This window comes from Buceros rhinoceros, unplaced genomic scaffold (assembly GCF_000710305.1).
Source record: "Buceros rhinoceros silvestris isolate BGI_N320 unplaced genomic scaffold, ASM71030v1 scaffold27063, whole genome shotgun sequence".
In the NCBI taxonomy this organism is placed as follows: Eukaryota; Metazoa; Chordata; class Aves; order Bucerotiformes; family Bucerotidae; genus Buceros; species Buceros rhinoceros.
The window spans coordinates 1-12,957 of record NW_010405838.1 but is presented as its reverse complement, the minus strand read 5'-3'; the positions used below and the strand labels follow the sequence as shown (position 1 = coordinate 12,957).

The following is a 12,957-nucleotide window of genomic DNA, read 5'->3' as shown; positions in this document are numbered from 1 at the left end:
CCCCCCCCCCCCCATTTTTAAAAAAAAAAAAAAAAAAGGGGAAAAAAAAAAAAAAAAAAAAAAAAAACCAAAAAACCACACAACCCTCTCCATAAGCAATTAAGCATTACTGGTTTGAAATATCATGTCTATCCAACACTAATGGAAGCTGAAATAATAGTTCATTGCTACCAAAGGCAGTATTTCCACCATTTCCCAGACAGAGCCTCATTTATTTGGGGGTCACATAAATTACGGACAAACCTTATCTCCCCATTTGGGGAGCCCACTTCAGGCAGGTTAGGACACATAAACTTTTTCCCTTTTTGACCAGTTTAATTTTCTGTTCAATAAGAAATCCAAAGACAACCACAATCAGAAGGAAAAAAGGCAAGAGCAGAATCAATCCATTTTGGCATAGTCCATCACGAAACAAAATCCACTTCCACCAGAGTAAATCTCTCTAAATAGATGCATTACTCTGCCATTTGCAGAATTCAGAGTGTTTCAACTGGTCTCAAGTACACTAGAGGATGATTAACAACAACAACAAAAAAGCAGGACTACATTCTCAGATTATGGACAGTTTTGTAGCTGACCTTTTAGTTACTTTATGGAGACCGTAAACAAAATTAGAAATAGCAGTATGGGCCTTATTCCATTACACAGTCCACTTCCTTTAAACAAACACACCAAGCATGCCAAACAAAAGGACACTGCCGAGACCCTCTCATAATAACATGCCTAGTTATGGAGTTTAATTCCAAAAGGCTGGAACAGATTCAGCCTTCGTTTGACATTACCCTTCTGTACACTTAAGAAATTAATTTCAATCATATTTAATTCAAAAAATGAACACCTGAAAATTGTATAGAGAGGTGACAATAAACCAAAGTTCTGTGACAGTATGAAATTAGGGTTCCATTTTCATTATTGCAACAAAAAAAATGAACAAAGGAAAAAAATCATTTAAAAATCCTTACCTTTTCTTGGAGGTAGTTCAACACTTTGTGTTAATTCTGTTCCAGGATATACAATCTCCCCATCTTTTACCATTTCATTCCACAAGCCACATAGTCCATCTCGTGTAAAAGCAAGCTGTTAAAAATAATACATTATATATAGTTACACACAACAATTGCCTCTTAAGCCAACTCAAGCTAAATTTTCAAATAAACCAGATTTTCTATTTTGTCCCAGAAGAATGAAAATACATGTGTCACTTCACTAGTATACGTATACATCGTGTGTGTGTGACGGGGATTTAAAGGATCTTCAGGATCTCTGATTCTCTAGCAATGCTATTTTCAGATTAAAGGCACAAAACCGTATAGGCTCAAACAGCAAGATGAACTTTATTTTAGTGAAAAATTCTCATTAAAAGCATGGATTTGGTCACTTCATCATTCAAGCTCTCATCATGCAATAATGTGGGGGGCAGAGGGGGTGGGGTGTGTTGTGTCATGGTGTGGCGTGTCCTTTTTCCCTTCAGCAAAAGCTATTCAAAGTCAAGATGCATGAAGTCACAAAATGGGGAAGCATGAAGAAAGTCAATACAGACCCCTCTCCAAAAGAGCAACTGAAAAGCTGGGCACTCAACCAGAACACACAACATCAAGGCACATATTCATAAATGTATTTAACCAGATCAAACTGGTCCTGCTGTGCAAAGCACCTCTCACAGTCCTCCCTCTTCCTTCCTGCTGCTACAGTGCCTCCTCTCGCATGCTGGCTAATGCACGTACTGAACCAGATTACGGCACCGACCAAGACTAAAATCAGCTGTGCCTGGGGGAAGAGCGAGGGGCCGCCTCAGACTCAGCCCCAGCCCAGGTCAGTTCCCAATAGGCTACATGTGCAATAGGACTAACACTTGGAATAGAACGAATGGGAGGACTGTGCTAGCTGGAAGCACTACAAGAGCACTGGCTGTAATCCAAGTCTCCGAATGATTTATGAATTTGGAAGTCCCTTGAAGAATTCTGATGATCAGTCTAACTTGTTACTGATGTTGTTCCCTGCTTTGTAAGACACTGTGAAACAGATGTCAACATCCCAAACAAATTCCGTAACAACCAGGATATAATTTGTAACTGTACAGCATAAGGAAGAACAGGAGTACATTCCAGAACAGTATCTTTATCATACCAAAAAGGTGCAGTGGAGACATTTAGAAAAAAAAAACTGCTGAAGGCTTATTCAGAAGCAGCTTTGCATTATGTAACTAGCATTCAAATCCAAAGTGTTTTAATTGAGGAGTAATACAAAGACATTACTTACACATCTGCTGTAAAATATTTACCATTACACACAGAAGTCCGCTTATACTTTATTTTGACCTATTTCCTGAAAATATTTTAATGATTAAAGATTACAGGTTTTAAGAGTCACAACTACCAGCAGGGAAGTCATTTGCTGACCTCGCTAATCTCAGTTAAGGTGAAGAATTAAAGACAAGTTGCATGTTCTGACACCCCTGTAACACACTCAATTACCATAGTAGTTTCCTGACTTCACATTGCGTACTTGAGAAATCCACTCCAACAAGTATTAGTGATTTCAATCATTCTTCTTTCAGCATAAAATATGAGCTGACACATGCACCTATTTGCTATTTTCTGATCTCAGGGGGATAAGGGCGGGGGGCGGGGGGAGCCCTACCCACACAGCATGAGCTAGACATTATTTAACTTCTCTGCAACTTATCAATTGTGCAGCACCAGAATTAGACTGTGACCATGCTTTACCGCAAAGTACAGCTCTTGTTCTTCAGAACTAGACCACATGTAGAGTTTTTGCAAAGATTCTGTGTTTTGTTCAGTGTTTTATAAATTGGAATGGTCTGAAGTTGCATTTCACAAAGAAAAAAAGAAAATCAACCCTTCACCACTGACTTAATTTCTTGTGTTGTTCTCAGCCTGTAATTATTTCAAAAATAAATGGCATTCGTTTTCTTCTTCATGAGATGTGGTCATATACTTTGAGGCACTTAAGGAATCTATTTTTCTATCTTTTCCTGCAAAAATAGCTAAACACAACTGTTTCACTATTTGTGGCTCATATGTGATAAAGATATATTTTTTCTTTAAACATTCACCTGTTGAATGCTAACCTATGCTAAAATATAACTTTGAAAAATAGTGAGTGAGGCAACCCTGCAGATGGACTGCATAATCATAGAATGCTTTGAGTGGGAAGAGACCTTCAAAGGTCATCTAGTCCAAGCCCACCCCTGCAGTAAGTAGGGACATTTTCAACTAGATCAGGCTGCCCAGAGCCCCATCTGGCCTGACCTTGAATGTTTCCAGAGACAGGACCTCTACCACCTCTCTGGGCATAATAAATTACAGTTTTCACAAAGTTTTTTGTCTAATCAACTGTCTTTTCACACAGTTTATTTTACATTCTCAGACCACCTCGGTATGGTGAATGATTTTCACAGCCCTCACGCTCACAATATAAAGGCCTACAGGCTTTGCATTCAAGGTTCTTCATAAACAGCATTGTTTCATTTCTGAATCCTTACTACTTTTGTAAGTATTGCTGTAAAGCAGAATCAGAATTGTTTTCTCCATTTTAACCTCTAATCCTTTTACATATAACAAAGTTCACCCATGTCTTTCAAGTAACAGAAAAAGTAAACAAAATTTCTTCTGCCTTGGGTTTGGTGTTCAAATTCTTATCATTTTCTTGGTATGTTGCACAACGATAAAGCACCACCAAGATTACAGGTCACAGAGAGTTCCCTCTCCTTCTCCAAATACCTCATGCAGAATCTTCCACCAGAAGCAGCCTTCAGATAAACAATTTTGCTTTTATTTAGGTTGTAGTTAAACATTTTGCCACTGGTACACGTGTGGGAGAAGGGGAAACAGAGACATATTTGAAAGTAAAGGAAGGCTTGAAGCAATAATCAAAGCAACCAACTGAAAGGACAATTAAGAAACAGTATTCAGAACCAATTCATCTGTCATAACTGAGGGCAATTCAGTTCCTACTGTAACAAGTTCATTATTAATCTACTTGACATTCAGCAGATGTACTAAACAGTGAAATGCTACTATGGTAGCCAAAAGAGAAAGAAAAGTCTGAGTTTTTAAATGATAAATTATTCAAGCAATTTTATTTCCATGATCCCAAAATCGTAGAACCATAACAGAAGCTTCACAACTCTGTTAAGTGAAATATTTCCCTTAATGCAGAGAAATGGGGAAGAGTGGCTAATATGCCAGATGGTTGTGCTGCAATCCAGAGGGACCTTAACTGGAGAAACGGGCTGACAGGAACCTCATGAAGTTCAACAAGTGGAAGTGCAAAGTCTTGCACTTGGGGAAGAACAACCCCATGCACCTGTACATGCCAGGGGTAACCCAGGTGGAAAGCAGCTTTGCAGAACAGAACCCGGGGGTCCTGGTGGACAACAAGTTGAACATGAGCCAGTAAAGTGCCCTTGCCATGAAGAAGGTTAATGAGTGTCCTGGGCTGTATTAGCACAAGCACTGACAGCAGTGCTACAGATGGTGTCTAGTCATCACTGGTGAAGCCACACCTAGAGCACTGTGTCTGTTCTTGGCTCCTCAGTACAAAAGACACATGGACATACTGGAGAGAGACCAAAGAGCCACAAAGATGATTAAGGGACAGGAGCATCAAACATACAAGGAAAGGCTGACACAGCTGGGACTGTTTAGCCTGGAGAAGAGAAGGCTTAGGGGGATCTTATCAATGTATATAAATCCCCGAAGAGAGGGCGCAAAAAAGATAGGGCCAGGCTCTGCTTAGCAGTACCCAGTAACAGGTCAGAGGCAAAGGGCACAAATCAAAACACAGAAGGTTCCTTCTGAACATCAAGAAGCACTTTTTCATTGTGACGGTGCCTGAGTACTGGCTGAGGTTGCACAGGATGGCTGTGGAGTCTCCACCCTTGGAGATACTCAAAAGCCATCTGGACATGGTCCTGGGCAGTTGGCTCTAGGAAGCCCTGCTTAAGCAGGAGAGTTGGACCAGATGACTTCGAGAGGTCCCTTCCAACCTCAACCATTTGTGATTCTGTGAAACTAGCAGCTGAAGATAGCAGTGAGTCAGCTATATGGTAGAAAAGTCAAATATCTGCTTCAGCTACTGTAGTGATTTAGACCCAGCTAGCAACTAACCACCATGCAGCCGCTCTACTACTCCAGTAAGAGAAAATACAAAGGGCTTAAGGGTCGAGACAAGGGACAGAGAGGACTCGCTCACAAATTATGATGACAGGCAAAAGACAGGCTCAACCTAGAGAAACAAAGTCAATGTAATTTAAACAACAGAACTGCAACCAAATCATCAGCTGAAATCCCTTCTTCACAGGCCCAGCTTTGCTACCTCCTCCCTACCACGTGGTGCAGGGAGGGCAAAGGATGAGGGGTTGCAGTCAGTCCCAGTTCGCTCCATGCTGCTTCTTCGCTCACTCTTCTTCAAGGGAAACACTCCTTACAATTCTACTATGTGGAACCCCTCCCAGAGAACCTCCATGAACCCCTCCAGCTAGCCTGGGGGTCTTCCACCAGTAGCAGTTCTCCCAGCAGTGAACCACCCCAGTGCCAATCTTCCTCAGAGTCACGGCCTTTTACAGGATCAACTGCCAGCTGCAGCCTGGGCATCTCCACCACTCTCTGCTCTAGTGTGGGCTTCTCCATGGCTCTATGCAAAATAATTCCTTCACCAGTGATCTCTGAGGACTGCAGGGTCTCAGCTTGCCATCTCACCATGGGCCAAAGGAAAATACAGGCTGCTCCTGCATGTCTCCCCAGTCTCTTCTTCACTACCTTGGGGGATCACACAACTGGTTTCCATACGGTTGCCCCTCCTTCTGTCCTTATTCCTCCAAAACAAAAAGAAAGCTCCCCAAAACAAAAAAAAAAGTCCTTGTGAAACCAATTTCCCCTCTTAAATAGGTTATTCACAGAGGTGCTGATTGGCTCAGCCTTGGCCAGAGGCAGAGTCAAATCAGAGGCAGGGGGAAGGAGCAGGGGGGAGCTTTTTCACAAAGCTTCTTACATGAGCCAGCCAGCACCCTCATTCCCCACTACCGAAACCATGACAAACACTAACCCAACAAACCACACAATTCTGCTTTGCTTGCTTTCTACCATGTTTTAAGACTATCTTAGCCAGCACAAGAACATACTACTTTTTTCTTTTGTTCCCATCAATATTTCTTGCATTCAGTCATTTGCAAAGAGTCTATCAGCACATCCAAGTGCTAAGACAGGGGAACTAAATTTTTGTTCAGAGCAATTTGGAAAAATTTTTTTTTAAAAAAATAGAAACCAAAAAGAGAAATTACTCTTATTCCACTCAATTCTTTAGGGAAAGTTCACAAGGCAGTTGATGATACAGTGCAAGAGAAGAAAAACACATTTGATCACTGCCTCTGACGTACTAGGGTTGCAAGTACAATAGTATCTACTTGTGTTTTGTAAAGCCTAACATTGTCTCACTTGATCGCTCGATTTACGTGGGCATCTTTCCCCTTTAAATATTCAGAAATAAAGTTACTGAGTTATTAAAGGGATGAACTTGACAAACTCAGTAAATTAACAGATTAATAATAATAAAGTTTTCACTGAACTTTTGCAACTGGCAACAGTGACAGAAAGATACTAAAAAAATCACAAGGACCCCGAGTCCTTCTTGCCCCACCACCTACACGCCCCCTTCTCTAGACTGAAACAACAACAACTCCACGCTCCTCACCACTATTCACTGTAGACTGGGCAACCCCCACTCTAATCTTTAACTGCAGAAGATAAGACTAGCAAAACTGTAATTTATTCTGTCTGGTACATTTAATTAAGTCAAAGGGATATCTAGTTTGGTTGCTGGCATATGCTGGTGCCATTCTCTAACGGGGCTGACAGTGAAATTCCCATCCATCTCCATCAACTCTAGAGAATAAGTCACTTCCATTAACATTTCCTTACATTTCAAGAAAGCTAAATCTTGCAACCATAACTGGATAAGCTTCTGAGAATTCTCAAAGAACCACAACAATTTTGCTTTTAGTAAGTTATTTTAAGAGCAATCGCCAGCTGTGATTTTGTTCTAGAGTCAACTGTTTAAGTCAGACAAACATGGTACAGTAGGTCATATTCTTGATGTGGTTTCATAAACTTTCCTGCAGAAAGCATAGAAGCCACCATAAAAGATAAGCTGAGCTCAAGAAAAAGGAAGCCAGGAAAAGAAAATTATACAAAAGAACAAGGATTGATTCAGGTAGGATTCCTGATTATATAACTGCACTGGAAATTCAAGAAAGTGACATCATAATCACAAAATATTAATATGGATTTTAAACATAAGCCACTTAAATAATCTTCACTTCAGAATTGCCAGCAGGGGAGAGAAGAGGATCTGTTCTTACATTCAGTTTCTTCTGCATTAGCCATTAGCTGTATTTTGCAGTAAAAAACAGATTTTTTAGAGTAAAAAAAAAAAAAACTTTTTCAACCAGGTAGTGGTGAAGGAAACCACAGAACAGTAAGTCCTTTCCCAAGTCTCTCTGTTGCTTTTGCTTTTTTGAATCCATTCAATTTGTGTTTCCTTTTTCATTGTCAGCATCAGTATTTTGTCCTAGCTTCCTTCCTTCCCTTATGAAGCATGACCTGCAACCACAGCTGCTTATCACACTTATGCAAAGCACAATGCAACATCATTAAAAATAAACATACTGCTTTAAAGCTCCAATAGCAAAGACAAACTAAGAGAAAGTTCAGCCACCCCACATTACTTCAGCAGATTTGGGGTTAAACTAGAAATGCTCCCATAATAATAGTCTACTAGTCCCCCATTTGTTGCAAGATTTTATTAACAGTTAATGATCTTACGCAAAGAAAAACTATGCAATTCCCTCAAACACAGCAGATAAATTCTCTAACTTTCTCCATTTGCAGAACAGTAGTACTGTTAAAGCCCAAATATTTGCATAAATGTTAAATTTAATTTCTCTAACCTATCAATCCACATAGGGTCCTCACCCCTCCCTCTGGAAATCACTTATTTCGGAAGAACAGCATTACTTCATTTTTAAATAATTAAAAAATTCCCTTTGGCAAACTTCAGTTTACAAATGTAGGAGTTCTCATTTGCAGTTAGCTGTAAGAACTTCCACAAAAACCTCTCATTTTGCGATCAGAAAAATCAAAACTATGAAGACAAACAGGAAATCAACAAAATAAAGAAAGCACTAACATCTTGCTTTTGATAGTCAAGACATCATTTATTTCCATTACTTTCTTACAAGCAAAGACATTGCTCTAGATGCTACAACAATGGGACTTTCATGAAAATCAAAATGCCAAATGTAACTTTGAAGGGAAGGTAAAAAGATTTCAGACCGATGCAACTCTTACATGTGGCTGTTTCATTTCAAAAATCTCATTCTCACCTCTATGGCAAAAGGAGATGACAAAAGTAGACTGCCAAGCATGAACTCAACGAAAAAGGATCATGCTCCTTTTGGAGGCAGCGCCTGCATCCTGATCGTTACCTAAAGTTTTTTTCTACGCTACGGGAATATCCGAGTTTTCCACCTCTAACCTCTGCTATTAAGCCCAACAGTTCTCCGCAGGATCCAGAATAAGCAGACTAATTAAACACCATTTGAACACATGCAGGCATCTCATTACCTGACAGCAATTCTAGTTTTTCATTATTCAGCCATCACTACTTAAAGTTCTCCGCATAAGATTCTAAATTAGTAGTACAGTACATCTATTTAACTGAAATTGTTTTAAGTAGAGTTTGATTTAACAAACTGGGTATCTAGGTGTAAGTAAATAATTTTAATCTTCCCTTCCATTTGTATATTTTTTTTTTATACTACTTAAAAAAGATGTCTTCCTTAAGACCAGCCATTAAAACACATTACACTCAGATTTTGCTATAAATGTGATGGTTTCTACTAGTAATAGACATAAATAGGTATGTGGTTTTATATGTATTAATTCAAATTTTCCATTTTTTTAGATTTAAGTGATACGCTAACCTCTCTAGCAATTATGTTGAACACGACCCCTGAAAAAGCGGCCTTTACTAAAATCCACCTTTTTTATAACTTCATAGGATTATTTTATTAACAGTGATGTTATAAAGTATTATTGATACATGTAACATGAGAACACACGACATACTGTACTACCAATGTTGCCTTATATTAAGCTGAACTATCCTAATTTTTCAGCTACGATAAGAGTTTATGTTTTTTCAGACAACACAAAACATCTAAACTTTGCTCCACCAGGAAATACACATTTTTAACAAAACAAATGTTTCTAATCAGTTCAAAATTGTACTAGCATATAAAACATACCAGGTCAACAACTACCGTTAGTAAAAAGACATGGAATAGTTATGGAGCACACTTGGGTCCTTGTAGAGCATTTTGGCTTCCTATAACAATACTGATTAGTTTCGGATAAATTAATATAAGCAAAAAATATACTATCAAGATAGTAATTCTATTGACATTTCACAGCATTTCAGTTAATCCTGCAGGCTAGAGGCTCACTGCATTAGAAAAGGGCTCATGTCTTTGATAATTCTCTTAAGAGCAGTAATAATATGCTACATTGTGCTGGCTTTGTCTCTTACCAATAACATCCCAAAACTGAATAAGAACATTTAAATTTGGCCGGGATGCCAACCGGAACAGCGACACACACAGGTGATTAAACATAATCCATGCTAAAATCCACGTGTCGAGTTTTTTTGTTATTATATTACTACCACTATACTATAGATTTATTAACATGCATAGTATTACAACATCGTGTATTACATTATTAACACAGAATTGTCTTGAGCTAAAGCAAAAAATAATCCAATGATTTTCAGAGAAACTCAAATGGTTTAATCCAGTTGTCAAGCCTAAAGAGTAAACTCTGGCAACAGTGACAAATGAAAAAAAAAAAAAAAAGCAAAGCCCATCGGACCAGACTTTGGAGAATATAAGCTCACCAAATGAAACATTTCACTTTCAACTCTACCTATACTCCCAAAATTTTGCAGCTGCAAAGAACTTCATTTAAAAACAAAAAAAATGTTAGTTTTTAATGACTAATCAATCTCTGTATGTCTCCTAAGGTAAGAATTCCCCAGTACAATTCCGTTTCTCCACAGATTTTCACCTACCCACTCTTGGACTGCTGTACAGTGAGAAGTTAAAAATCTAGCTGCAAAGCAAAGAGATTCTGGGTCTAATACCAAACAACAGTTTGTAGTCAGCTTGATTAATTCACAAAAATTAGTGTGTCTTTTTTCAAACCTCTCCGGGGTACTATGCTCATCTTTTCAATTCCTGTTGACAGTCTCTTGAACAGCAGTAAGGCCTTGCTATAGTTAGCCAGTAAAAACATATGGAGTAGGAAATCAGCATATTCAGTACACGTAGAATTTAAAGGATTGGGAGACAGAATTTATACCTATGAAGAAATTTCTCAGGCAGTTAAGTCATGCTAGTCAACCAGTAGCTAGCATAGCCAATCATGCGATAGAAGAACTCCCCAGAGCCCAAAACCCCTTTGCTTGACAGAAGACATCTGCCATTTAATGCATTAAAAAATAGCAATTCAAGATTCACATGCGCATTTTTTAAAACACGCAGCACATACACCCAGATAGAGTTACAAGAAGAACCTGTGTAATACCAAACCAGTTAACCTAATACAAAAATTATATTACACAGCTAGTCTTCAGATTCCAGAGAAGTGATGTTTGCATCCAGCAGATCACAAATGATTACTGTTCTCTTATTTTGTTAATCTCACTACTTTGACTATAGCATGACTGGAAGAAAACAAAGGAAGTACTAGTCATAAAGAACATAAAGAGATCTTATTCACAGAAATGTTCTAATTAAGATTTTTATTTTTAAAAAGATTACAACACATTAAATACACAACAGTTTCACAAAAGAAAAATATTTTGTTGCATTTATACACACTCAGCTGAAAATAATCCTTAAAGTTCAGAGGGGAACTGAAACCCTCTTGTCAAAAGTTTACATAAACAGAAAAAAGGGATGTAGAAAAAAAAGCACTACAAATGAGAGGAAAAATCTGACACATCACATGAACAGTCACATTTTTCAACCCATATAATACAGAAGAAAAATAGGCAATGCATAGTCAGCAGTTGTTACCAACAAAGATTGACACTTTTTCAGCTAAAATTTTCCTCTATTTTAGTCATTGAAGCAACATATTTGTAATCTAAAAGCCAGCCTTCAGAGAACTCAAAAATATTTCTGTATTTCTTAACATGCTTATCTTCAAATTGCTTTCTACTACATTTATGTGTCATATCAGCCAAAATATCTAGCTTTGGATCAAAACTGGCAAAAAAAAAAAAAAAAAGAGAATAGAACTCATCCAGCCAAATCAAGAGCAAGCCCTGCCATTTTACAGCATTTACATACAACATCTATTAAACAGTGTAATCTCTAAGGCTGTATCTGTCACTTCTGATTCCAATTTATCTTGTTTGATGTAAAACATTGGAGAACGGCTGCTTTTGAATCACCACTGCACAGGCAAAAACCCTTGCCCAACCACAAGAACAGCTCAACTCAACCACTCAGATTACAAGCCTGTAATTTGGGGTAAAGTCACTCAGGATACAATTTTTTTAAAAATTTATTTTTATTAATCTGTAACAAAGGAAAAACACTGGCTGGCCCATCCCAAAAAGAATTTCAGAGTTTTGAGCAGCAACTTGGAAAGGTTATTCAAAGCAAGGCATCTATATGCAACATCTGGGGCAAGGAAGAAGACAGATAAGGACTTTAGTTAACCATTTCATCTAAAACAAACATAGCTGACCCAAACCACTCTGCTTCTCTATATGTTCCACTTAATTTTCAAACCAAAATCGGGGAAACATGACAGTATCCTCCTCCTTTATCACACAACTTAAATAAATAAACAGATCATCTTCTAAGATAAAACTTCACCAAACTCCAGCACATTTTAATAAAAACCAGTTCCATTTCAACCACATACCTTTGACAAAAAATTAACTCACTTCAAAAAGGAGAAAATTTAAAGGAAGTCTATACCCATTACACAAACAGCTACAGTAAAAGACAATCTGAATTCTTCAAAACATAGATTGCCATTGCCTTTCTGTTCAGTTCTCTTGTGCATTAAAGCTGCTAGCTCATATGCAGGTAAGAAGTTCAGCAACAGCCTAAATGAAGAACTTATAGATCTAGAAGTAATGCTACCAACTCCGCTGTGTGCTTTGACACTCTGCAAAGATAACACACATATGAAGTCCAGTTTGTTCCTAAGCACACGGGACTAGAATCACAATACAGATCTGTTTGCAGCTCGGACTAAGTCAGTTTTTCTTCAAGATCAGTTTTCAACCAGCATACTCACAAAACCTCTATACATCTATCTCAAGAGCATGCTGCAGTCTTCCATTTCTCAGCTGTTTAGACTAAAAGCATCCTTGATCTGCACCTGAAAGGTCACAATGCAATACCATCTAACTCCTTACCTGTAAGTCTGTCTTCAACCATTTGGAGTCAAACCTAGCTTGAGCAGCCAGACAAAAAGAGTCAGAAGACATGTTTCCTTCTCCAGCCTTGTCTCCAGGCTGGCTGAGCAGCCCAACCTGCCACAGAATTAAAAAAAAAAATAACAATCTAGCTCATTAAATAAACCACACAAGGTTATTTTTGTTCAAACTAGCATGGCTTCCACTTGGTCTTTAAAAATTTATTGTAAGGACTTCCCTCGTTCACATACCCTGAAATTGCACAGGGAGAGTAACACGCATTAAGAACACTATTTGAACGCCAAAAAGCCCCACTTCCCTTTCCTACAGCATCCGTAGAAGGAAGCCTCCCTTCTGTTGCACTGAGCTACATCGAAGGCCTACCGCTGCCCCGCAGACCCATAAGTGGTGCATTAAATAAATAATTGATCGCAGATT

General features: G+C 38.4%; 1 protein-coding gene across 1 annotated transcript in view; it reads right to left on the bottom strand.

The window, feature by feature from the left end:
• HERC2 (HECT and RLD domain containing E3 ubiquitin protein ligase 2) overlaps window positions 1–12,591 on the bottom strand; it is a 71,455-nt gene extending 58,864 nt beyond the window's left edge. The window contains exons 1-2 of the mRNA XM_010133884.1: window positions 12,520–12,591; window positions 963–1,077 (exon numbers count right to left, since the gene is read on the bottom strand). Of these exons, the coding sequence (XP_010132186.1) occupies window positions 963–1,077; window positions 12,520–12,591 (187 nt within the window). The remainder of the gene's footprint in view (window positions 1–962; window positions 1,078–12,519) is intronic.
• Between the last annotated feature and the right edge of the window lie 366 nt (window positions 12,592–12,957).